Source organism: Nerophis lumbriciformis, linkage group LG01, assembly GCF_033978685.3.
Source record: "Nerophis lumbriciformis linkage group LG01, RoL_Nlum_v2.1, whole genome shotgun sequence".
Classification (NCBI taxonomy): Eukaryota; Metazoa; Chordata; class Actinopteri; order Syngnathiformes; family Syngnathidae; genus Nerophis; species Nerophis lumbriciformis.
The window spans coordinates 30,353,446-30,380,315 of NC_084548.2; the positions used below are offsets into that span (position 1 = coordinate 30,353,446).

Here is a 26,870-nt window from a genome sequence, read left to right on the forward strand (position 1 = left end):
AGCAGTATTTTTTAAATTTATTTCTGTTTTCCGTGTTGTAGCTTCACTTCTGTTTAAGGCAGGGATATCAAATCAGTTTTCATTGAGGGCCACATCGCAGTTATGGTTGCCCTCAGAGGGCCGCTTTTAACAATGAGTAATTTATGAATGTACATGTGTATATATATAATACATTAACAATATATTTTTTACATTAGCTGCAAAATTTTTTTTTAATTTTACTTTAAAAACTGGCAGCTCAGTCATCAGAATTTTACAGTAAAAGCAGTGGGTTTTTTTTACAGCATATAAAAAAATTTATTAAATGGAATGGAAAAACAATACCACTCTTTTTAGCGGTAAAATTCAAGCAACAGATCTGCCAGTTTGTTTGTTTTTACCGTAAAATCTTGTTTTAATGTCTTTTGGTTTGTTTTTTAATGTTTTAGTGTCTTACTGTATATGGAAAAAAATACAGTACCAAAGTTGATTTTACGGTTAAAAAAACAACTCAGTCGGCAGAATTTAACCATAAACTCTATTGTCAATTTTACAATCTACAATTTGATTGTAGATTGATTCATTTGTTTTGAAATCATAAGTAAAGCAGATATTTAAGTACAGTATTTATCTTTCTTTTAACAAAAAACATTTTGGGAATACATGATAATATAATATTTTTAATTTAGATAATATGGAATTTTAAAAGATATGCAATTGCATGCAGTGCATGATTTTTAATGTCCAAAGGGAAAGAACAAATATATTTACTAAGAAAATATTAAGCATTTTATTAACACATATTATTTGCAGGCTTTTGTGGGCCACATATAATAATGTGGCGGGCCAGATTTGGCCCCCGGGCCTTGAGTATGACACTTGTGGTTTAAGTCAAGCTTGACTTCCGTTGTCGTCAGCCCTGTGGACACTTCTTTAAGTGGGTCACATGAGTGCCTTCTGACCAATCATTGAGGAGATCACTTGTCCATTCTCTCTCTACAACACTCTTGAGTCCTAACTAGTTTGCTGTCTGAAGAAGTACTGCATGACAACAGCATTCTGCCTAAAACTTTCTTCTTTTTTTTACAATTATCTCCACAGTTGTTGTAGGAAATGTGGTCTGATGCAAACTAGTTGAGGTCAAATGATAACAACAATACTGACAATGACTTATGGAGACTAAACAGTCACGTTTAGGGATGTCTGATAATATCGGACTGCCGATATTATCGGCCGATAAATGCTTTAAATGTAATATCGGAAATTATCGGTATCGGTTTCAAAAAGTAAAATGTATGACTTTTTAAAACGCCGCAGTGTACACGGACGTAGGGAGAAGTACAGAGCGCCAATAAACCTTGAAGGCACTGCCTTTGCGTGCCGGCCCAGTCACATAATATAAGGGAATGCAATGCATACTTGGTCAACAGCCGTACAGGTCACACTGAGGGTGGCCGTATAAACAACTTTAACACTGTTACAAATATGCGCCACACTGTAAACCCACACCAAACAAGAATGACAAACCCATTTCGGGAGAACATCCGCTTTGAACACAACGTAAACACAACAGAACAAATACCCAGAACCCCTTGCAGCACTAACTCTTCCGGGAAGCTACAATATACACCCCCCCCCCCCCCCCCCCCACACACACTCACATACCTTAACTCCGCCCACCTCAACCTCCTAATGCTCTCTCAGGGAGAGCATGTCCCAAATTCCAAGCTGCTGTTTTGAGGCATGTTAAAAAAAAAAAATGCACTTTGTGACTTCAATAATAAATATGGCAGTGCCATGTTGGCATTTTTTTCCATAACTTGAGTTGATTTATTTTGGAAAACCTTCATTGTTTAATGCATCCAGCGGGGCATCACAACAAAATTAGGCATAATAATGTGTTAATTCCACGACTGTATATATAGGTATCGGTTGATATCGGAATCAGTAATTAAGAGTTGGACAATATCGGAATATCGGATATCGGCAAAAAAGCCATTATCGGACATCTCTAGTCACTTTGTTTGCTGGCTCAAACGTGCAAATTCATGTTTTACATAAAAGTCCTTCATGAGGTGTTTGCATTCTTTTGTCACACTTCATTCTCTGCATCTGTTTGCCAAGAAAACCTTAGCAAGACAGAACAGTCCCAAGCAGCGAGTGAGAGGCCACTCTCTGACTTGTTCTCTCGCTGCCACGTGAGTCACGCTACTTTTGCTCCTCCAGAACAAGAACCAGCCACAGCCTAGCGAGGCGGCGGGCTTGACGGCCGAGGAGGAGGAGGAGGAGGAGGCAGGTGAGGAGGCCGTCTCCCCTGTAGAGCAGGACAGCCTCATGCCGTCAGACGAGGCCAGCGACTCACTGTCCCATGGCCAGAGGGGGAGCCCGTGTCACAGGGGCGGCGAAGAAGAGGAGGAGGAGGAAGAGTACGCCTCTCCGTGCCACGGCCGCACGTACAGGAGCGTGTACCCCGCCCACCAGGGCCACGCGGGCGCCCACAACGCCAACGAGTCGCAGGACAGGCTGCTGCAGAGTGAAGCCCAGCAGGGTCACAACCTGAGGAACAACCGCCAACGCAGCCGCCCTTGGCCTAGAGACACCTACTGAGGACCCCTACTGAAGACCCCTCCCACCATCATCTCAACCTGCAAGCCCGGGTCTATTTTTAGGGCATCACTTAGTGAGACTGTCAACAGGGCTACGGGACGTCTTTCAGGCAACCTTGCCTCCCTGTTTCGGACGTTTCCATATATTCTGGCCTTAAAGGGGATTATTAGGATGTTTCCTACATTTTAAACACACCCTTGTGGTCTACATAACATGTAATTTTGGGCAAAATGTTGCCCAGATTATGTTTTACAGACCATCTTCCGGCCGCTTTCTGACCATCTCTTCAGGATGCGCCGTTTAGTGGGCGGTGGGCTAATTAACGTGCCTCCACTTCGTCAGCCATGTTGTAGTTTCCAGCGCTTCCACGTGGAGTCTACTGACAGATATAGCTTCAAATGATTCGCTACTTTGTATTAGAAATGGCAACAGCGGAGGATTCATGTGCATGTACGAGCCAGTCTGCCCCACGACAAGGGGATAGAGAAACATAGGGAACTTAATGACTCCAAAGGCACTTTGGGTAAAGCGCTACCATATTTGGAGATATCCGCTGAATGAGAAAACTGCTGCAAATTGGGCCAATTTTAAACCGCTGGTTTGGAGGAAGTATGAAGGAAGGCAAGATTGTTTAAGCGTCTCCTCCATGCCTCCATGGTTTCAATTCTAATTTTCGGGACTTATGCTGATCCCCAAAACAGGTATCAATCATACTTGCCAACCCTCCCGAATTTCAGTGCCCCTCCCGAATATCTCCCGGGGCAACCATTCTCCCGAATTTCTCCCGATTTCCACCCGGACAACGATATTGGGGGCGTGCCTTCAAGGCACTGCCTTTAGCGTCCTCTACAACCTGTCGTCACGTCCGCTTTTCCTACATACTAACAGCGTGCCGGCCCAGTCACATGGGCAGCATAGCTCGGTTGGTAGAGTGGCCGTGACAAAAATGTGAGGGTTCCAGGTTCGATTCCCGCTTCCGCCATCCTAGTCACTGCCGTTGTGTCCTTGGGCAAGACACTTTACCCAGCTGTTGTGCCAACCACACTGGTTTAAATGTAACTTAGATATTGGGCTTCACTATGTAAAGCGCTTTGAGTCACTAGAGAATAAGCGCTATATAAATATAATTCACTTCACTTCACATAATATATGCGGCTTTTACACACACACACACACACAAGTGAATGCAAGCATACTTGGTCAACAGCCATACAGGTCACACTGAGGGTGGCCGTATAAGCAACTTTAACATTGTTAGAAATATACGCCACACTGTGAACCCACACCAAACAAGAATGACAAACACATTTTGGGAGAACATCCGCACAGTAACACAACAGAACAAATACCCAGAACCCCTTGCAGCACTAACTCTTCCGGGACGCTACAATATACACCCCCGCTACCAACAAACCCCCCCGCCCACCTCAACCCCCCATCTCCCGAATTCGTAGGTCTCAAGGTTGGCAAGTATGGTATCAATAGGTAAGACAAGTTGCTTTTGCATACTAGGTCGGTCCCCTTTAGGACGAACACATCTTTTGCTAACTTTACTGTTGCATGTGTTACTACACTATCATTATTCTAAGACGATTTGCACATTGACGCCAGAACAGGAAGTGACTGGATAACTTAATGTAGGAATGTTTACCGTTGATACATTTGCTTATAATGTAAATATGAAATAGTTTAGAGTTAAGTTGTTCTCGGTTTGTTTGGTTGTTTTGCGGTCTGTAGGTGTTTTCTTCACGGGGAAGCTGCGGTCCATCGTCCTTCTGCTGTTGCACAATCACGCGCTAGCACCTCTAAAGAAGCTCACGAGGGACACACGGAGAATGTAAACACAAAAGGGGAATGTAGAGTCTCCTTTATTCCTCCCTCATGAAGCACACGCTGCAGAGAATGTGAGCTTGCATGCCTTCCGTAGCACATTCTTTGATTGTAGCACCCCCCCCCCCCCCCCCAAAGTAGTCAAGAGTCCACCTTGCATCCTCACTTTGTCTACTCCGATGTTTTCTTCTCTCACGGCCGACCCTCAGGTGTCCCGCGTGTGACAAACGTGGCGAAGTCGCAGCTGTAGCAAGCGCGCGTCACATGACCTCATTGCCTCTCACTACAGGGTCGACACCAGCTGACGTAAAGAAGACTGGGTTACTGCTTCCACGCCGCACATGTACAGTGTACAGTTTTGAAGAGCAAACAAAACATCAGCATGACAGTGAGGAAAAGAAGAAGATACTATGCAAGTGCTGCATGCATTCTGGTTCCTTTTACCGTTGAGTATTTATTATTGCATCGTTTCTGGTTGCGCCCGTTGTCTTGCAGTGATAGTCGTCCTTGGGGCGTTGTACCTTTTTTTTTGTTAGTTTTTTACCACTAACTGCACTCTTACTCAGTACCAGCAGTTCAAAGTTGAGCTGGACACTTTGACGCACTTTGAAAATCACTAAAAATGCTCACCTGATCGATGAATGAATGAATGATGTCCTTCTGCATGTCTCAGTTCTACAAACCCCGTTTCCATATGAGTTGGGAAATTGTGTTAGATGTAAATATAAACGGAATACAATGATTTGCAAATCCTTTTCGACCCATATTCAATTGAATGCACTACAAAGACAAGATATTTGATGTTCAAACTCAAACTTTTTTTTTGCAAATAATAATTAACTTAGAATTTCATGGCTGCAACACGTGCCAAAGTAGTTGGGAAAGGGCATGTTCACCACTGTGTTACATGGCCTTTCCTTTTAACAACACTCAGTAAACGTTTGGGAACTGAGGAGACACATTTTTTCCGGATGGTTCTTTTCCTCTTTGGTCCGGAGGACACGACGTCCACAGTTTCCAAAAACAATTTGAAATGTGGACTCGTCAGACCACAGAACACTTTTCCACTTTGTATCAGTCCATCTTAGATGAGCTCAGGCCCAGCGAAGCCGACGGCGTTTCTGGGTGTTGTTGATAAACGGTTTTCGCCTTGCATAGGAGAGTTTTAACTTGCACTTACAGATGTAGCGACCTACTGTAGTTACTGACAGTGGGTTTCTGAAGTGTTCCTGAGCCCATGTGGTGATATCCTTTACACACTGATGTCACTTGTTGATGCAGTACAGCCTGAGGGATCGAAGGTCAAGGGCTTAGCTGCTTACGTGCAGTGATTTCTCCAGATTCTCTGAACCCTTTGATGATATTACGGACCGTAGATGGTGAAATCCCTAAATTCCTTGCAATAGCTGGTTAAGAAAGGTTTTTCTTAAACTGTTCAACAATTTGCTCACGCATTTGTTGACAAAGTGGTGACCCTCGCCCCATCCTTGTTTGTGAATGACTGAGCATTTCATGGAATCTACTTTTATACCCAATCATGGCACCCACCTGTTCCCAATTTGCCTGTTCACCTGTGGGATGTTCCAAATAAGTGTTTGATGAGCATTCCTCAACTTTATCAGTATTTATTGCCACCTTTCCCAACTTCTTTTTCACGTGTTGCTGGCATCAAATTCTAAAGTTAATGATTATTTGCAAAAAAAAAAAAAAGTTTATCAGTTTGAACATCAAATATGTTGTCTTTGTAGCATATTCAATTGAATATGGGTTGAAAAGGATTTGCAAATCATTGTATTCCGTTTATATTTACATCTAACACAATTTCCCAACTCATGTGGAAACGGGGTTTGTACTAAGTTCTATCCTATTTTGCCAGAGTATGTTTTTTCCAAGTGGACCAATTATTAAACTGATGAAGGAGTTGAAGTTGAGTTCCAATTTATGAAGCACAATTTTTACAAGGTTATTTATTTTCCTATGTCTTATGTATGCAATACTAAGCTTGACATTGAAAAATGAAACACGCCTTGCACCATCTGGACTTCCTCCTTAGTGTGGGTAGAAAAAAAAAATGGCACTAATATTTTTTGGGGAGATGGTTGCTTTGTAATGCAATAACTGCACTAAATGGAAGCCACCTGACAGCGTGCTAGCGTGACAACACACTCTTTACTACAAGGTGTACCACGTGAGATATTTCCTGCCTGATGCTGTAAAGAATGCTTTAGATTTACACGGCTATGAAAATTATGACTCAAACAAAATAAACATGACATTTTGTGTACTTTTAATGGCTTGGGTCCATTTTGTGCGGCCTTAATCGATCATATTTAAAATATATATATTTGTATCACCTCCTCTCTGAGCTGCCACCTTACCGTGGTAGAGGAGTTTGCGTGTCCCAATGATCCTAGGAGCTATGTTGTCCGGGGGATTTATGCCCCCTGGTAGGGTCTCCCAAGACAAACTGGTCCTAGGTGAGGGATCAGACAAAGAGCAGCTCGAAGACCTCCATGACGAATAAAAACAAAGGACCCAGATTTCCCTCGCCCGGACGCGGGTCACCGGGGCCCCCCTCTGGAGCCAGGCCCGGAGGTGGGGCACGATGGCGAGCGCCTGGTGGCCGGGCCTGTCCCCATGGGGCCCGGCCGGGCACAGCCCGAAGAGGCAACGTGGGTCCCCCCTCCAATGGGCTCACCACCCATAGCAGGGGCCATAGAGGTCGGGTGCATTGTGAGCTGGGCGACAGCCGACGGCAGGGCACTTGGCGGTCCGATCCTCGGCTACAGAAGCTAGCTCTTGGGACGTGGAACGTCACCTCGCTGGGGGGGAAGGAGCCTGAGCTAGTGCGCGAGGTTGAGAAGTTCCGGCTAGATATAGTCGGACTCACTTCGACGCACAGCAAGGGCTCTGGAACCAGTTCTCTCGAGAGGGGCTGGACTCTCTTCCACTCTGGCGTTGCCGGCAGTGAGAGGCGACGAGCTGGGGTGGCAATTCTTGTTGCCCCCCGGCTCAGAGCCTGCACGTTGGAGTTCAACCCGGTGGACGAGAGGGTAGCTTCCCTCCGCCTTCGGGTGGGGGGACGGGTCCTGACTGTGGTTTGCGCTTACGCGCCAAACCGCAGCTCAGAGTACCCACCCTTTTTGGATTCGCTCGAGGGAGTACTTGAGAGTGCTCCCCCGGGTGATTCCCTCGTTCTACTGGGGGACTTCAATGCTCATGTTGGCAGCGACAGTGAAACCTGGAGAGGCGTGATTGGGAAGAATGGCCGCCCGGATCTGAACCCGAGTGGTGTTCTGTTATTGGACTTTTGTGCCCGTCACAGATTGTCCATAATGAACACCATGTTCGAACATAAGGGTGTCCATATGTGCACTTGGCACCAGGACGCCCTAGGCCGCAGTTCCATGATCGACTTTGTAGTTGTGTCATCGGATTTGCGGCCTCATGTTTTGGACACTCGGGTGAAGAGAGGGGCGGAGCTTTCAACCGATCACCACCTGGTGGTGAGTTGGCTGCGATGGTGGGGGAGGATGCCGGACAGACCTGGCAGGCCCAAACGCATTGTGAGGGTTTGCTGGGAACGTCTGGCAGAGTCTCCTGTCAGAGAGAGTTTCAATTCCCACCTCCGGAAGAACTTTGAACATGTCACGAGGGAGGTGCTGGACATTGAGTCCGAGTGGACCATGTTCCGCACCTCTATTGTCGAGGCAGCTGATTGGAGCTGTGGCCGCAAGGTAGTTGGTGCCTGTCGTGGCGGTAATCCTAGAACCCGTTGGTGGACACCGGCGGTGAGGGATGCTGTCAAGCTGAAGAAGGAGTCCTATCGGGTTCTTTTGGCTCATAGGACTCCTGAGGCAGCAGACAGGTACCGACAGGCCAAGCGGTGTGCGGCTTCAGCGGTTGCGGAGGCAAAAACTCGGACATGGGAGGAGTTCGGGGAGGCCATGGAAAACGACTTCCGGATGGCTTCAAAGTGATTCTGGACCACCATCCGCCGCCTCAGGAAGGGGAAGCAGTGCACTATCAACACCGTGTATGGTGAGGATGGTGTTCTGCTGACCTCGACTGCGGATGTTGTGGATCGGTGGAGGGAATACTTCGAAGACCTCCTCAATCCCACCAACACGTCTTCCTATGAGGAAGCAGTGCCTGGGGAATCTGTGGTGGGCTCTTCTATTTCTGGGGCTGAGGTTGCTGAGGTAGTTAAAAAGCTCCTCGGTGGCAAGGCCCCGGGGGTGGATGAGAGCCGCCCGGAGTTCCTTAAGGCTCTGGATGCTGTGGGGCTGTCTTGGTTGACAAGACTCTGCAGCATCGCGTGGACATCAGGGGCGGTACCTCTGGATTGGCAGACCGGGGTGGTGGTTCCTCTCTTTAAGAAGGGGAACCGGAGGGTGTGTTCTAACTATCGTGGGATCACACTCCTCAGCCTTCCCGGTAAGGTCTATTCAGGTGTACTGGAGAGGAGGCTACGCCGGATAGTTGAACCTCGGATTCAGGAGGAACAGTGTGGTTTTCGTCCTGGTCGTGGAACTGTGGACCAGCTCTATACTCTCGGCAGGGTCCTTGAGGGTGCATGGGAGTTTGCCCAACCAGTCTACATGTGTTTTGTGGACTTGGAGAAGGCATTCGACCGTGTCCCTCGGGAAGTCCTGTGGGGAGTGCTCAGAGAGTATGGGGTATCGGACTGTCTGATTGTGGCGGTCCGCTCCCTGTATGATCAGTGTCAGAGCTTGGTCCGCATTGCCGGCAGTAAGTCGGACACGTTTCCAGTGAGGGTTGGACTCCGCCAAGGCTGCCCTTTGTCACCGATTCTGTTCATAACTTTTATGGACAGAATTTCTAGGCGCAGTCAAGGCGTTGAGGGGATCTGGTTTGGTGGCTACAGGATTAGGTCTCTGCTTTTTGCAGATGATGTGGTCCTGATGGCTTCATCTGGCCAGGATCTTCAGCTCTCGCTGGATCGGTTCGCAGCCGAGTGTGAAGCGACTGGGATGAGAATCAGCACCTCCAAGTCCGAGTCCATGGTTCTCGCCCGGAAAAGGGTGGAATTCCATCTTCGGGTTGGGGAGGAGACCCTGACCCAAGTGGAGGAGTTCAAGTACCTCGGAGTCTTGTTCACGAGTGAGGGAAGAGTGGATCGTGAGATCGACAGGCGGATCGGTGCGGCGTCTTCAGTAATGCGGACGCTGTATCGATCCGTTGTGGTGAAGAAGGAGCTGAGCCGGAAGGCAAAGCTCTCAATTTACCGGTCAATCTACGTTCCCATCCTCACCTATGGTCATGAGCTTTGGGTTATGACCGAAAGGACAAGATCACGGGTACAAGCGGCCGAAATGAGTTTCCTCCGCCGGGTGGCGGGGCTCTCCCTTAGAGATAGGGTGAGAAGCTCTGCCATCCGGGAGGAGCTCAAAGTAAAGCCGCTGCTCCTCCACATCGAGAGGAGCCAGATGAGGTGGTTCGGGCATCTGGTCAGGATGCCACCCGATCGCCTCCCTCGGGAGGTGTTTAGGGCACGTCCGACCGGTAGGAGGCCACGGGGAAGACCCAGGACACGCTGGGAAGACTATGTCTCCCGGCTGGCCTGGGAACGCCTCGGGATCCCCCGGGAAGAGCTGGACGAAGTGGCTGGGGAGAGGGAAGTCTGGGCTTCCCTGTTTAGGCTGCTGCCCCCGCGACCCGACCTCGGATAAGCGGAAGAAGATGGATGGATGGATGGATATTTGTATCACAGTAGTTCAATACATATACACAGTACAGGCCAAACGTTTGAACAAAACTTCTCATTTCAATGCGTTTTCTTTATTTTATCTATTTACATTGTAGATTGTCACTGAAGGCATCAACACTATGAATAAACACATGTGGAGTTATGTACTTAACAAAAAAAGGTGAAATACCTGAAAACATGTTTTATATTCTAGTTTCTTCAAAATAGCCACCCTTTGCTCTGATTACTGCTCTGCACACTCTTGGCATTCTCTCGATGAGCTTCAAGAGGTAGTCACCTGAAATGGTTTTCACTTCACAGGTGTCATAGTTTTGATGCCTTCAGTGACAATCTACAATGTAAATAGTCATGAAAATAAAGAAAACGCATTGAAATGAGGTGTCTCCAAACTTTTGGCCTGTACTGTAAATATGAATTTGAATAAATTGTAATTACTCAACGTATTTAACATTTATTTACAATGACTTCTTCCGATTTTGGGATACTTTTATTTGAAATTTCAACTTAAAAGGGGAAAAGCTTGTTTTGACAGAACATTAACTAAATGTTGGTATCCACAACTTTGTTTTTTTAAATCAACAAAAAAAAATGTAATCTGCATCTTGTGTTAAATGAGCTACTAGAGCTATTTAGCTAATTATTAATAAATTATTTTGTGTTTTATTTACTATATATAACTGGCAAATCAGCCGTTTAAGGAGCTACTCAAAATCAGCTACTGGCTTGAGGCCCCTGATTACATCATAACCAAAGTATTGACTTGTACATGAACATGCACAAAACACTGCTCTAAACAAATACTGTTATTCTTAATATCTATTAGAACTCACAGGAATATCTTGTTTCATTTAATTACATTTATCACTATGGCAAATTTGGTTGTAAATGTATTTTTAGCGATTTGACCAAATGTTCAGCATGATTTTAAGTCCATAATACAACATGATAGACAAGTGTTTAACCTTTTCATACAAATGTTTATACTTAAAAAGGTAGCGTCACAGGATGCATTTACAGCAGAAAACATCTGTCATTCTTGTAAAGAAATCCTTCCTATGGTCATTAGAAGGGAGGAAACTATTTTTTTTCCGCATGCATATTGGCTTACCTGTAACTTCTCCAAAGAGTCTGGTTTGGTTGTCATGTTTAATTTCACGTGAGTATTGTGATGACTTCAGCAAAGCCCAGATTGACTTAAGGGGGAATTCAGTAAAACTGGGAAATGTTGGGCCTCTCCCGAGATGTAGAGAAACTTAAAAAAAAAAAAAAAAGTCCTTTAGGCAAAGATGGTCTCTTCTCGTCTCTTCTTGGTCAAAATAGTTCCAGGTTTGTGCTGAGCTTCAGGATGGTTTGCCAGCTCTGGCGGGCAATTGGACACGGGGCTCTCCAGGATGGCCTGCTTCAAGTCGTAGAACACAGCAGCGTCCTCTTTGGTGAGGAAGGTCATGGCCATACCGCTTTTACCAGCACGACCCGTACGGCCGATACGATGGATGTAATCTAAGGAGAGACAGCCGTGGAATTTTACTCCAACAAGACAAGCAAAACAACTCATTTCAACTACAGAGTGGTGGGCCAGCAAGGTGGCTTAACATCAATTATGATCATAAATTGTTACAAGTTACGGAAAGTCAATTAAAATTAAACTAATGGCATCAAAGTATTAATCATATTTTCTTCATGTCATATTAGACTCAAGTGTTGCTGTTTTTATGTTAGAGCCTTTATCCAATCAGAATTCAGCTAGCTTGTTGCCAGAGCTGTATGAAATCTGCTGGGGGCCATCTGTTTAGGGCGGGAGTCCACACTAGAGAGCCGCATGTGGCTCTTTAGTGCCGCCCTAGTGGCTCCCTGGAGCATTTTCAAAAAAGGATTGACAATGGAAAAGATTGGGGGAAAATAATGTTTTTGTTTTAGTATGTTTTTTGTTAGCGGACAAACATGATAACCTGACTCTCGCCAGATCCTAGTAGTTCGCTGAGCTCCACACAAGGATCTGGGACTTCTCAATAGGAGATGTATTTCAGAAGGCAGGGCCTTGTAAAAAAAAATCATTGTATGTGATTGGATAAACCACTTGTCTGTTATCTTGAATGACGTGCTACTTCAACCACTCACATCCAAATCAACCCATGACGCTGATGAGAGCGACGCTGGGAAATCCAAAACAGAACAGCCGACATATTGGATAACGACAGAGCGAAAAGTTAAAGAGCTTTTACAGAAACAACGCAGCAATGTCAGTAGACCAGGGGTCACCAACGCGGTGCCCGCGGGCACCAGGTCGCCCGTAAGGACCAGATAAGTAGCCCGCTGGCCTGTTCTAAAAATAGCTCAAATAGCAGCACTTACCAGTGAGCTGCCTCTATTTTTTAAATTTTATTTATTTACTAGCAAGCTGGTCTCGCTTTGCTCGACATTTTTAATTCTAAGAGAGACAAAACTCAAATAGAATTTGAAAATCCAAGAAAATATTTTAAAGACTTGGTCTTCACTAACTGACAAAGAAACATAACAGATTTGGTGTCCAGTTTAAAGTGTGATATGATTTATTTAAACATTTGAGAGTTGACTTTTGTATTTTACATGAGTTATTATTTGTACAAACATGGTGCAAAGTAATTCATGATTTGTTAAAAAATGTTAGTGGCTAGCTAGTTAAAATGGGATATTGTGATTTCACAAGACTGTCTTAGAAGTGATCATTTGAAAATGTTCAATTTGAAAAATGTGCACTTAGAAAAAATATAAAAATAAAGTGTTGCATATTGATATTTATCTGTTTCTCTATATATTTATTGTGAGAAATCATTAAGATGATCAGTGTTTCCACAAAGATAAATATAATTAATTATTAATAATAACATAGAGTTAAAGGTAAATTGAGCAAATTGGCTATTTCTGGCAATTTATTTAAGTGTGTATCAAACTGGTAGCCCTTCGCATTAATCAGTACCCAAGAAGTAGCTCTTGGTTTCAAAAAGGTTGGTGACGCCTGCAGTAGACGATCGATGTCGCAAAACAGTTGCAATAGCAGAATCAATGTCAGCACACGACTCCTCGCTGCGTGCCGCCATTGTTGTTTGAATCAAACAGTCGCTTCGGCGCTACGTCACATCTGTGAAATCTAGCCCGACGATCCTGATTGGTTCATTATTTTTTGCTATCTTGAAGGAGTTTGCAATGCCCTCGAGCCCAGATCCTTGTGTGGAGCTCAGCGGACTACAAGGATCTGGCGAGAATCAGGTTACAAACATGACACAAACCTTCCCAATTGTTAGAAAGCCCACTGTTTAATATGTTTGTGTGTATGCTTCACTGATGAGAGTATTTGGTGAACATCGTTTTGTCCTACTAATTTCAGCGGTTCTTAAACTCACCGTTCAAGACACATTGTGACACAAGTGAGTGTCCAATCACAAATTGTGATTTGTGAGAGCAGGAAGTGCTAGGCTGGTCAACCGAGCCGCTCCGGAGCCGTGTCACTACACAATCGGTGCAGCAAGACACAATCAGTCCACGCATGCAAAATACTAGCTATGGGAAGATGACTTATGACGTGGTGTACATTCCTGGGCTCATAATCAATTAATTGAACGATAAATGAAAATAAATCGCCTCTCTCTGTCCCTGTTTTTCTTTGCCAAACATGAGGGTTCAATGTAGCGGAATGAAATGAATGCAGTGAACCCTCTTGTGAGACATCTTTCCTCAAAGGCGGGTGCAAAGATGATTGCAAAAATGGCAAATGTCCAGCGTGGAAATATTTTGGCTTAAAAGCGAATGAACAAGATGAGTGCATCAACATGGACCAACCAGTCTGCTGAATTTGTTAGAAAGTGATGGCAACAACATAAAAACAAGAAAACAAACCACCCAGAGGAGAAAAAAATGCACTTCAAGATGTTAAGTACAATTTTGTTTGTTGAGACTTGAAGCCATTTTATTTCATGTTTTGTTGTGTACGTTTTATATTAGAGTATTTTTCAAATCTATTTGATTGGTTTAGGCTGTGATTTTTACTCTGTAAATTTTGTTAATTGTATTTTTATTGTTTAATTAGGATGACTAAAAGTTCTCAGAATTTTACTTAAAAGGGTAAAAACACTAATGAAAGGTAAAAGTTTGTTGCCATTTCACTTGCATTATTATTATCATAATAATATAATTACAGTAGTGCATTATTTGATGTCCAAAGAATGCTAACAATAATATCGTTTATCAGAAATTATTTGTGGGACAATATATTGTCCATTAACATTTCTTAATTAGTACTGGCCAGTTACTATAAAAAATTTAATAAATAATGGGGATCCATACAGATTTGTATGAGGGCATAAAAGATGAAAACCATAAAAATAAAAAATAAAAGCTGCTTACCCTCGATGTTCTTGGCCATGTCGTAGTTGAGGACCATGGACACATCGTGAATATCAATACCTCTACCAGCCACATCTGTGGCCACCAGAATGTCTTTAGCTCCTGCCTTGAGGTTGGAGAGCGCAAACTCTCTCTGCTCCTGACCTTTGCCACCGTGCAGCGTGCAAGCGTTGTACTGTAAAGACATGTAAATAAATAATAAACAATACCAACTGTTAATTGCTGCAAATTGCAACATGGCCATTGCATAGAGTACGGTATGTGTGAAACTACAACAGTGATGTTGCATGGTTAGCAATCCACAATGACTTACACCCATCTTCTCCAAAGACTTAGCCAGCACGTCGCAGCCCTTCTTTTGGTTGACAAAGATGATGATGGGCGGCTCGAAACCATGTGACAAAACTTCCAGCAGCTTCTTCCTGCACCACACAAATCCCACGTTTGAGAACTCAAAGCAGCGAAAGTGATGTCAGATGTTGTTCTCACCTCTTTTCTCCCTCGGACATGAGCAGCACCTTCTGTTCGACTCTCTCGTGAGGTTTCCCTGCAGACCCGATGTACACCACGGCGGGGCGTCTCAGGTAGCTCCTGGCCAGTCTTTCCACAGCTGCAGGCATGGTGGCTGTAAACATGACGGTCTGCAAGGCAGCAATCAAACCAGTGATTAGACACAAATGAAGGATGGAAAGAACAAACAGGGAAGATTTAAAGACATACTTGTCTGTATTTATGTTTGCCAGACTCAAAGTTCATCGTCATTTTCTCAGGATCCTCTGCTTCTTCTGTGTCTGGTTTCTGATTGGTCACTGGGATGTACTCCAGAATCTTTTGGACGTCAGGTTCGAAGCCCATGTCAATCATACGATCGGCTTCATCCAGGACCACATAGGTGCAGCGGCCCAAGACAAGGTAGCGGTTCTCCAGTACGTCAATCAGACGACCGGGAGTGGCGATGACAATCTGTTGGAACATGAATATGGTTGGTGTGTGGTGCGTGCACCTCATCAAAGTCAAAAGGCTGCATTTGCTAAAGAACTACAAGTTATGGACTACCCAAATTGCATTTAGGTTATCTCATCTGGTAATTAATTTCTTATTGAATGTGTTCTAATGTGTGCATAATGATTGAGGTATTTGTCTTTAGCCAGTCATTGTTGAATTCCATTTATTACAGCCTCTGACCTCACAGCCCATCCTGAGACGGAAACCCTGATCTTCTCTGGAGATTCCTCCAATCACAGCCACCGTGCGGATGCCGAGCGGTTTACCAAACTTGATCGTTTCCTCCTCGATCTGCTGCGCCAACTCACGAGTTGGGGCCAGGATCACAGCATAAGGACCCTGGTCCGAGTCCTCGATCCTGCAGGGATAACATAGCATGGATGGACGTGGGTTTCACAAACAAGATTGTTTGTTGTGACATCATTCAGCCTGTATGAGGTCACCTGTCAATTTTTGGCAGGGTAGTGATCCAGACCAGCAGTGGGATGAGGAAAGCGGCCGTTTTACCGCTGCCAGTCTCAGCCACACCGATGATGTCACGGTTCTGTAAGCCAATGGGAATGGCCTGCCTCTGAATAGGCGTTGGATCCTGGAAGTTTAAAAGGGAAATTAATTACGAGTAAATACATTCACAGACTCAAACATCAGCAATACAAATGATGCCAGTTTTGCACGACATAGCAACAACTTTCATGCTTTCTGTGTAGTATCTAGTTTAGGCCACGTTTCATCTTCAAAATATTACCACAGGAAATGTCATCAATGAAAACGAGACAACAACAATGAAAGAGAATGAGGGTGTCCTGTATCTATCTAGCATGGTTGGTGGCCATGGAAAGCAGCATTTTTTAAATTGTATTTAAAAGGCAACTGAGCACAGCAGAAAAATGGAAAGCTGAGGTAAATTGCAAAGTATGGAGTGTAATCCTGCAAACCCCACAGCTAAGACACAGCAACAGGGTTAGCTAATTAGCATGTAGGGACGTAACGGTAAACAGTATAATGATAAACCGCAAGAAAATTCCAGACTGTTAGTAATGCCGTTTAAATTTTGATTTACCAAAAAAAGTTCATTTATTAATGCATTTTAGGCAACACTGCTTACTTGCCAGAAAAGGGAGCGCCGGCGCATGCGTACTAGCACCATTAGGTTCGAGAAAACAAGGCGGAAACTACACGGACTTTGCTCTGAAAATGTTCCCTCCGAGTAAACGGAGCAGATTGCTTCATTGCACTTCATTTCACCCGCTTCTACTTCCATGGAGTCTCGACATGCGTTTAAGAGCGCACTGCTGTTATTAGATGATGACAGGTGTGGACAATATTGGAAACAGAAGCATTTGTCCCTCACTTAAAAGTACACCTTGGAGGAGAAAAATATTTGATGGTGCAGTTTCATATTGAAAGTGCAACATAGCGTCCTTCCGTCAGCTGCTGGGACTGAGAGTTACCATGCAGCAGGTGATGTGTCGGGAACGTTGCCACAACTTGCTCATAAAGTCTTTAGTATGTTGACTGGGATTGTCACTCGTCCTTTATTTTACTGATAACTTTGTAAGTGTTCTAATAACAACAATACGAGCTAAAATGTTTTGTAATTTCATTGAATTGAATGCAGGCTGTGTTGTCAGTGAGGCACAAAGATTGTATATCTTTGTATATTAGATGTGAGAGGTATCACTCCTGTTTATTTTTGTTGGCCAAACTTGCACTGAAATACATGGTGTTGTTGGAGAAGAACAAAGCTTGTTTATTAGACTTTATCGTCATTAGCCAACTGCTTTGAGTTTTATATTGATATCACAAAAGTAAACACCATGTTTTTTTTACATTATTTGTGTTTTTTTAATTTCAAAGTCATTACTTTAACAACTAAAAAATTAAAGTTAAAGTGTCAATGATTGTCATACACACACTGGGTGTGGTGAAATTATTCTCTGCATTTGACCCATCACCCTTGATCACCCCCTGGCAGGTGAGGGGAGCAGTGGGCAGCATGTGTCAGAGCATTTTGTTAACATTTTATGGTGTATAGTAATTCTTATATGACAAATCTCTGCTCAAACTCTGAATGGATCTGTCCCGATACAGCCTGTACATGTACATATAAATGTACATAACTTAAAAAAAATACCTCTCTCTATCAAAATGTCAAAATAGAGATATAGACATCATGTAATGAAAAAAAGATAAAAAACTTCCCTGACCAAGTTTTCATTTTATACCGTAGCACGTCACGGTATTATTGTGATGATTTTGATACCGAAATACTGCAGTAGTTATAACCGTTACCCTCCTAATATATACAATATTAATAACCAGGGACTAGCAATAATACTTGTTACTGCCAACAATAATGAGTAGAGTAGGTAAGTAGGTAAAAGTAAAAATCATTTTGACAAATCCTGTAACAAATAAAAAAGCCAGTATTTGTCTAAAATCTTGGCTGGTATGCAAACCTTATAGCCGCATTTGTCGATGACCTCCAGGATGTGTTCCGGCAGTTGGTACTCTTTCCAGTTGCGGATGGGGTTGGGGATCTTTCCTCCCTTTGTGGTGATGCTGTAGTCCTCTCTAAAGATCCTCCAGTCCCTGTCGGTCATCTCGTCCAGCTTCTTCTGAGACCAATGCCTATCATCCCAGCGCTGTTTGGCTTCTTTCTTGCGCATCTTCTTCAGTCTGGTCCTGAAAACAGTGACAAGCACAGATGAAACAGAGTCCAGAGTTTGGGCTCCTTGGTCATTTCTGATATACTCACTCTTCCTGTTCCTTCTCCTCCATTGTGCGTCTTTTCTCCATCAGGTCGCCATAAAAACGCGACTGTTCTCTTTTCTGTTGCTTCAGGTCTATACCAGCTATAAAGCCTCGTCCATACAGCTGCACCTGGTGCTTTTCTTTGTAACTGTGGGAACATCACATTGATCAAATATCTGCCACTAAAGTCACCGATTCCAGCTGGAATGCTACTGTCTGAGTTTGACTCTGAGTCTCACATGGGGTTGTAGTCGACTGACGTGTCTTCAGAGGCATCCCACTCAAAAACAAACTTCCTGTCATTCAGGTGACGTGTTCTGCGGCGTTTCTTCAGCCCACCCAGGTACCGCTCCTGTAAAGTTGAATCTTTTTTTATTCTGGAATCCATGCACCATTACAAACCTTTTAGGATAATTGTTGCAATCTGGCAATAGATCACACTTGAGTGAGAACTCAATAAAATGATACAATTATTAAGAAGCAAAATACATATGATATGTAACACAATGGGTCATCACCTACGTACACAGTAAAATATTCCAAGAACATATTATTTAATTTATTAAAAATGTTCATTTAAATGTTCAGCTAAAAGAAACCAAAAATGTAGTAGCATCCCTCATAAAATGTGAAAAATTGTCATAAAACGTTCAATATTGTTAACTACTGGTACACACAAACGCACAAATCAACTGCACAAAGTTATTGAGTCTTTAATCAAAATCTTTGTCTTATTTGGACTTCTGATGTCTAATAACTTTTGCAAGATATTCTAATTCATTGAGAAACACGAGTGAGAACGCCTCGCAACTGTGAAGTGGTTCTCATCGTTTACTTGAAAGCACTGTTCAAAAGACTCGACTCATTTGCAAACTTCACCTCTCTGCCCCCCCCTCCCCTTCCGTGGAGAGGTTATCAGGTGGCCACAAATCAGTTTCCGCGGAACATGTGCCAGCTGTTCCAAGTTGGGACCCGGGATGGACTTTTTGCATCAGTTGGTGACGTCTCTGCGGTGCTGACTTGTCTACATACAACAGAATCCACTGCTCGCCTCACATTATTAACTGTATCCACTCGGCATCCATTGCCGCGGTCACCCAAGGGGGGTCCCCACACCTGCGGTTCCTTCCAAGGTTTCTTGTTGTTCCCATTGGGTTGAGTTTTTTATTGCCCTGATGTGGGATCTGAGCTGAGGATGTTGTTGTAGCTTGTGCAGACCTTTGGGGCATTTGTGATTAAGGGCTATATAAGTAAACTTTGACTGATTGATAAACTTTGACTCACAAGCATATATATGAATTGGAACAGCAAAAGACAGTGCTGTAATAGCCAGCATGTGTCTTTCCAGAGTGAACACTATGTATTTAAACAACACTGCAGCTCACAAACCACTTTTTAATTGGAGCCGCTCACAAACCTTAATAGCCTGCAGTTCTTTGCCTTTGTCTTTTTCCTCTCTCATCTTCACTCGTCCATCATCTTCTTCGTTTCCGTTGTTTTCTCGCTCCATTCGCTCTCTACGTTCCCGCCTCTCCCTCTCTTGTGGGTCCTCTGCAACATACACGACCTGTCAGTACCAACACCTCCATATTGCAACAGACCACAGATTGACAACGACTAAGTAAACCACAAGATGACACAAACCCATCATTTTTCGTCCGATGTCTTGAAACATTCTTCTCTTCTTCCTCTCCTCCTCCATCAGCCTCCTCTTCTCTTCTGTCTCTTGCTCACGCCGCTTCAGAGCCTCTGCTTCTCGCTCTGCTTTAGACAGGAACTTAGGCTGAAAAAGGGCAAAGACATAAAGCGGTGAACTTAGTGACCGATAAGTCTTTTTCAGGGCCATTACCTATACCGATTATTAGCAGTCAAGGAGGCCGATAATTGATATTTGGAGCCAATATTCATTTGCAGTAAAAATTATTTAAACATTAAAATTTCCAGTACAGGTGGCCTTTCATAAGTGTGTCTAATGCTGCGGGTCAGAGAAGCATCAGGATTTGCATCAAAATATGGAACTGGTAAAAATATGGAATTTCTCTACATCACAATAACTCGTAATCTATTCAATAGTATACAATTTTATAGCAGTTTATGGATTTAACACATTGTAAGTAAGGATGTCCGATAATGGCTTTTTGCCGATATCCGATATACCGATATTGACCAAACCCTCAATTACCAATACCGATATCAACCAATACCAATATCAACCGATACTGATGTATACAGTCGTGGAATTAACACATTATTATGCCTAATTTGGACAACCAGGTATGGTGAAGATAAGGTCCTTTTTAAAAAAAAATAAAATAAAAAAAAAAAGATAAATAAATTAAAAACATTTTCTTGAATAAAAAAAGAAAGTAAAATATAATATAAAAACAGTTACATAGAAACTAGTAATTAATGAATATGAGTAAAATGAACTGTTAAAGGTTAGTACTATTAGTGGACCAGCAGCACGCACAATCATGTGTGCTTACGGACTGTATCCCTTGCAGACTGTATTGATATATATTGACATATAATGTAGGAACCAGAATATTAATAACAGAAAGAAACAACCCTTTTGTGTGAATGAGTGTAAATAGGAGAGGGAGGTTTGTTGGGTTGGTGTACTAATTGTAAGTGTATCTTGTGTTTTTTATGTTGATTTAATAAAAAATAAATAAAAAAATAAATTTAAAAAACGATACCAATAATTTTCGATATTACATTTTAAAGCATTTATCGGCCGATATTATCGGACATCTCGAATTGTAAGGTTTCATTTTGAGGAACTCTGAAATATTGCAAACATTTAAATTAAATCCACTCGGGGCTCTTTTGCGTCGCTTATTATAGGAAAGAAAATTTTAGGGCTGCCTGACATTTCTTCCTGTACGTCATGAGCGTCTGAAAATGCTGCCTCTTTTTCTTTACTTATATAATAAGTCTCCTATTTGTCAATAAATGTACGGTACACAAAGTTTGGATTTTTTTGGCAGAGATATCTTTTGTCATTTTATGGTCCATCCATATCTGTTGCGTCATTTGATTGCATCACGTAACATGACACTGTCGCGCTCCTTTGATGAGCCCACGCTGCAAGTGCTGCGGACAGAGGCTTGATCGTTGCAGTAGCAAAGCAAACAAAACGGAACCGGCAAGAAGCCAGAAAAGATAGACAAAAACTAGATTTCCCGGCAAAATATGGAAGTTTTAAAAGCTCAGCAGAAGAGATATACAGTGTACAAACGACCAACACAGCACGAGGAAAAGAAAGTGAGAGGGCGGACGTAAGTGAGGGGGAAAAAAGGCAACTCTTCACAAGCAGGGCAAACGGGCTGGTGCTTGAGCAGTGTTTATAATAGACCTGGGTAATTATTTTGACTCGGGCCCCACATATAGAGAAAAAAATGTGTGTGTATGTGTGTGCGTGTATATATACATATTCAATATATATATATTAATTATATATACATACATATATACACAAATATACATTATATAGTTACAAATATACACATTATAAATGTAAATATATATAAATACACACACATATGTATATACATACATACATACATCTGTATATATACATAATGCAGTATACACATACATACTGTATAAACACATATGTATATATGTATTGGGGCTGCACAATTAATCACGATTTTGGCCGCTATGGTTAAATGAGGGTAATCGTTGGCAATATTAACATTTTAAAAAGCAGGCTCCGCTGCACATCAATTAAAGTACTTTCACAACCAACAGTCAGTGTGCCTTCAATTTTGAATAAATCCCCAACAGTGTCACCAGCAAAACACCCCACACCATCACACCTCCTCCTCCATGCTTCACAGTGGGAAGCAGGTATGTGGAATCCATCAGTTCACTTTTTCTGCGTCTCACAAAGACACGGCAGTTGGAACCAAAGATCTCAAATTTGGACTCATCAGACCAAAGCACAGATTTCCACTGGCCTAATGTTCAGTCTTGCGTTTCTTGGCCCAAACAAATCTCTTCTGTTCGTTGCCTCTCCTTAGCAGTGGTTTCCTAGTAGCTATTTCGCGCACTCTCCTCTTAACAGTTATTCTAGAGATGGTTCTGCTGCTAGAACTCTGTGTGGCATTCATCTGGTCTCTGAACTGAGCTGCTGTTAACCTGCTATTTCTGAGGCTGGTGACTCGGATGAACTTGTCCTCAGAAGCAGAGGTGACTCTTGGTCTTCCTTTCCTGGGTCTGTCCTCAAATGTGCCAGTTTCGTTGTAGCGCTTGATGGTTTTTGCGACTCCACTTGGGGACACATTCAAAGTTTAGGCAATTTTCCTGACTGACTGACCTTCATTTCTTAAAGTAATGATGGCCACTCGTTTTTCTTTAGTGAATTGATTGGTTCTTGCCATAATATAAGTTTTAAGAGTTGTCCAATAGGGATGTTGGCTGTGTAGTAACCTGACTTCTGCACAACACAACTGATGGTCTCAACCCCATTGATAAAGCAAGTAATTCCACTAATCAACCCTGATAAGGCACACATGTGAAGTGAAAGCCATTTCATGTGACTACCTCTTGGAGCTCATCGAGAGAATGCCAAGCGTGTGCAAAGCAGTAATCAGAGCAAAGGGTGGCTATTTTCAAGAAACTAGAATACAAAACATGTTTTTAGTTATTTTACCTTTTTTTTGTTAAGTACATAACTCCACATGTGTTCATTCATAGTTTTGATGCCATCAGTGACAATCTACAATGTAAATAGTCATGAAAATAACGCATTGAATGAGAAGGTGTGTCCAAACTTTTGGCGTGTACTGTATGTATGTATATATATATATATATATATATATATATATATATATATATACACACACGCACATATACATACATATATACATATCCATATACACACACATATATATTAGCGCTGCATGATTATGGCCAAAATAATAATCATGTTTATTTTTATCAATATTGAAATCACGATTATTAAATCACGATTATTTACTATGTGTGTAAAACATATTTGTATTGCCTTTTATATTTTAAACAAACAAAGTAGTTAATCAGTTATAAAATAAAGACAAAAATGCTAACTAAAAATAAATATGCCCTTGCAGAGTGCGATCATAAAGTGCAAACAAGTTAAAAGGGTTAGGGGTTAGGGCGGCCAGGCGGTCCCTGCATTAATTTAAGCAAAAAGTAGAACTATCAACTTCAAGATATTGCAATCCATAAACTTTATGAAAAGACAATGTAAACAAAAAACTTTTGGAAAAGCTACCAGGTATTTACTGTTTTTTGCTCAAGTAGAAACAATAAAATACAGAGAAAAGCAACCTGTGCATCAAGTAAAGGTGTTATATCACCACAGTAACAAGTGCAAGATACAATTAAGTGCTACCACGTAAACTAAACAGCAGCTTTAGTGTAGCAGCCCAAATACTTTTCTTAGAGCTGGTTACTGTGCAGTTAGGTCTTTATCTTTAGCACAATGAACAGTGTATTAGATGCTGTGATTACCTCCAAAAGTTGTGGCTAAGTTGGCGCTGAAAGTCTTTCAAATCAGTGTCCTTATCTTGCCAGTTAGTAGCTCTGCTTGCATTAGCATTCCTAGCTCCCATATTGTCCGCTTAAGTGTCTTCATGTCGTCACAGATTAGTTGTGCAGCTGCTACTTTATTGCTGCTTTACAAATGTTATAAAGGGCCACACTTTTATCCAACTGACCTTTTTTTTTTTTTAATCCGAACGTTTACCACACTTTAGATTTTATATTCAGGGGGTGCATTGTTTGTATAAACTCTTTTGGTGCGGTCTGCCATCTTGCTCTGTTGCGGTCAGTCGCAAACGAGAACAGCGCCAATAATCGTCCAATATACGGTCGATCTCTATTAGATATTCACTGTGGGCCGCCAAAAACGGCAATAATGGACTTTGAAGAAGTTCTCACCTTTGCCTCTGCTTGCTCCTCTGCTTTCTTTTTGGCGAGAAGCTCCTCCAATGATAGTGGCTGCACCTGATGTAAAGGGACAATGGTTTAAAACTAAGGCTGGGTATCAAGGGCAATTTTCCCAAACGATTTAATTTAGATTCTTAAGGTTCTAAATCAATTAATCACAATTCAATTTGATCAATACTTAAATACTGAAAATGTCTCAAATCTGTTACAAAGTACAAATGTACTTTGTCTTTATCATAAACTGTGACCATAAAATACTTTCTCAACAGACTCAAAAGTACAAATACAATATAAATAAGGAAGGAATTACAAGTGAAACTGTACTTGTATTGCAACTTTCCATTACGACAAATTGCATTAAGGTATTGTTCTTCAAGTGCAAAATAATAACAGTGAATATGTAAGCTATTCTTCTGAGACTCTTGTTTTTTTTACTGCAGTCAGACATAATTCAATCGACATTATGAATCAATATTGCAAATTAAAAAGATACCAATTCATAATCAATCAAACTGATGATTTTTACCAGCCCTATTCAACACTGCAAAACAAGTGCAGTATAAAATAGTAGCACCTTTTCTTTTTTCTGTTTGTCATCATCTTCTTCCTCTGTTTTTAAATCCTTCTCTTTCTTTAGCTTGGAATCCTTTGACTTTGGTGAAAGACTCCTTTGGGAGACAAAACAGTGAGGTGAAGAACTTCACAATTATCATACAATTGTTATTGTATTACATTAAAATGTGTTAATTCCCATGTTTGGATCTGAGAGTGTATTATCAAAATGAAAATAGTTTGATAGAATGTCTTGTCCAAACAGAGTTTCACAGCGTTGCATACCTGGAGCGTCTGGTTCGGTCTTTATCTCGGCGATGATTGTCTCGGTCTTTACGATTCCTGTCACGTTCCTTGTCTCGGTCACGTTCCTTCTCTCTTTCCTTGTCTTTCAGGCGGCGGTCCCTAAATTTAAAATACAAATCAGATGACAAATGACAGAACAAGTTGAACCACAACCACACAGAGAACTAGAAGTGTGTAGAAGTGTGTTCTAAGGAGGGTGCATTTTTGCATTAGTTACCTTTCTAAAGATTTAGAGCGAATACGTTCCCGAGATCGACGCCTTTTGCGTATTGGTGATGGTTTCCGATCTCTCTCCCTAGAGCGGCTGCGCTTACGTTCTTTGTCTTTGGTCCCCGAAGAGTCAGCATCCTTCTTATCTAAGGAATCAGCTGCCATCTGTAAACACACAGATAATACGTACTTAGATGGTTGGCATTGTAAGTTATGCTCATGGTGCTGCTCCAATTATGTTGCCCCTACCCAAGTGGATAAATGAATGTGTTTTTTACTTTTCTAATTTACCCACAGGCTTGTCTCAATCAGGAGTATAAAATCTGAAGAAGAGTAAAAAAAAAACTGTACTCATAAGTTACCTACTAATTGATTTTATTTGCCTTCCTGTAATTTTGTGCATCTGTAAATTACTTTGACTCTGCCTAACTGTTGTTTTATAAAGCATTGGACTGACAAGCCATAACAGATGCAACTTTCTTATGCTATACCTGTATATATACACGTTACAAAAAAAGCAGGACCAACAACACACGCACACATAGATATATATACACTTACATACATACATACATACACACATATACATATATATATATATATATATATATATATATATATATATATATATATATATATATATCCATACATTGTTTTTAATCTAGCGATCATACCCTGCTGTCAGAGTTTATCCTCGAATCCAGGTTTTCTTTTTGGTAACAACAGAATCACTCTTGAATATCCCATTTAAAAGATATTAAACGAGGCTTTAGGAAGCTACCCAAACCCAAAGCAAAAATACAAATGACTAAAGTTCCTGTTTAAACCGCTGTTTCGTTTGCACATTGTGAGTTCTTTGGCTGAATGACTGCAGTGTGAACTGAGTATGCTAACAATTTAGCAACGAGCTAAGTTTAATGGCAGGAATGTCAAAAACTTAAATTACATTCAAGTGGAATGCTCATAACAAAAGAATATCAAAATTTCCCCACGTTTTCAGCTTACCTCGATGCCTTGTAAACAACAGTCTTGCGATTAATGTACGCTACAAGAAGACGCCATAACTCTCAAAGCAAGGTTAGTCAGCATTGAATTGTGGGAATTGTAGTACTGAATCTGCACAAGATTGGGACACAAAGAACGCTGCAAACTACATTTTCCGGCGAGCCCAAGCTCTCTCAGGCCCATATTTTCTGAACACCTCAATGCCTGTTCATAAATAACTTTCTGCTTCCGCTCATCTTGAGCACAAGGTGGCGACGGTGTTTTACGTAAAATTCAACGTTGTTAATGTTCACAATCACCTTTGTTTTTTTGCAGTTGAGTTAAATTAGTTTTCACTGAAAATAGATTCCATTCCCAAATATAGACAATTGCATTTATGGTGCTCGTTTTGAAACGGGTAAATTACCTTCCTTGGATAGGCTCCAGCACCCCCGCGACCCGGAGAAGGACAAGCAGTAGGAAATAGATGTAGCCTTGTAGCCTGCCATATGTTCTGTTAATTTTCTGATATTGATAATGAAAGTATCTGAAGTAACGCTATACCGTTGGATAAGCTCAGAGCAACCGGATT

The 26,870-nt window shown here is 42.0% G+C and overlaps 2 protein-coding genes across 2 annotated transcripts in view; one reads left to right on the forward strand and one right to left on the reverse strand.

The window, feature by feature from the left end:
* The window catches only part of LOC133618619 (voltage-dependent L-type calcium channel subunit beta-3-like), a 65,099-nt gene extending 58,922 nt beyond the window's left edge, over positions 1 to 6,177 (forward strand). Inside the window, exon 14 of the mRNA XM_061979153.2 lies at positions 2,206 to 6,177. Coding sequence (XP_061835137.1) covers positions 2,206 to 2,586 — 381 coding nt within the window. The 3' untranslated portion in view covers positions 2,587 to 6,177. The remainder of the gene's footprint in view (positions 1 to 2,205) is intronic.
* Positions 6,178 to 11,397: 5,220 nt separating this feature from the next.
* Positions 11,398 to 26,450, reverse strand: ddx23 (DEAD (Asp-Glu-Ala-Asp) box polypeptide 23). The gene is made up of 17 exons (XM_061979141.1): positions 26,300 to 26,450; positions 25,302 to 25,459; positions 25,064 to 25,183; positions 24,801 to 24,894; positions 24,218 to 24,283; positions 19,931 to 20,069; positions 19,704 to 19,837; positions 18,526 to 18,638; positions 18,291 to 18,434; positions 17,992 to 18,217; positions 15,976 to 16,121; positions 15,713 to 15,890; positions 15,248 to 15,490; positions 15,017 to 15,168; positions 14,841 to 14,949; positions 14,528 to 14,702; positions 11,398 to 11,647 (listed from the first exon to the last, which is right to left on the reverse strand). Exons 2-17 carry the CDS (start codon positions 25,457 to 25,459, stop codon positions 11,424 to 11,426), a joined length of 2,421 nt encoding a protein of 806 aa, XP_061835125.1. The 5' UTR covers positions 26,300 to 26,450; the 3' UTR covers positions 11,398 to 11,423.
* Between the last annotated feature and the right edge of the window lie 420 nt (positions 26,451 to 26,870).

Excerpts from the sequence above, each read along its gene's own strand:
- ddx23 (XM_061979141.1), bottom strand. The coding sequence starts at position 25,459 with ATGGCAGCTGATTCCTTAGATAAGAAGGATGCTGACTCTTCGGGGACC. Across the intron at positions 24,895-25,063 it reads GACCGAACCAGACGCTCCAG|GAGTCTTTCACCAAAGTCAA; the intron begins GTATGCAACGCT and ends TGTCTCCCAAAG. Across the intron at positions 16,122-17,991 it reads TCGACAAATGCGGCTATAAG|GATCCAACGCCTATTCAGAG; the intron begins GTTTGCATACCA and ends TTAAACTTCCAG.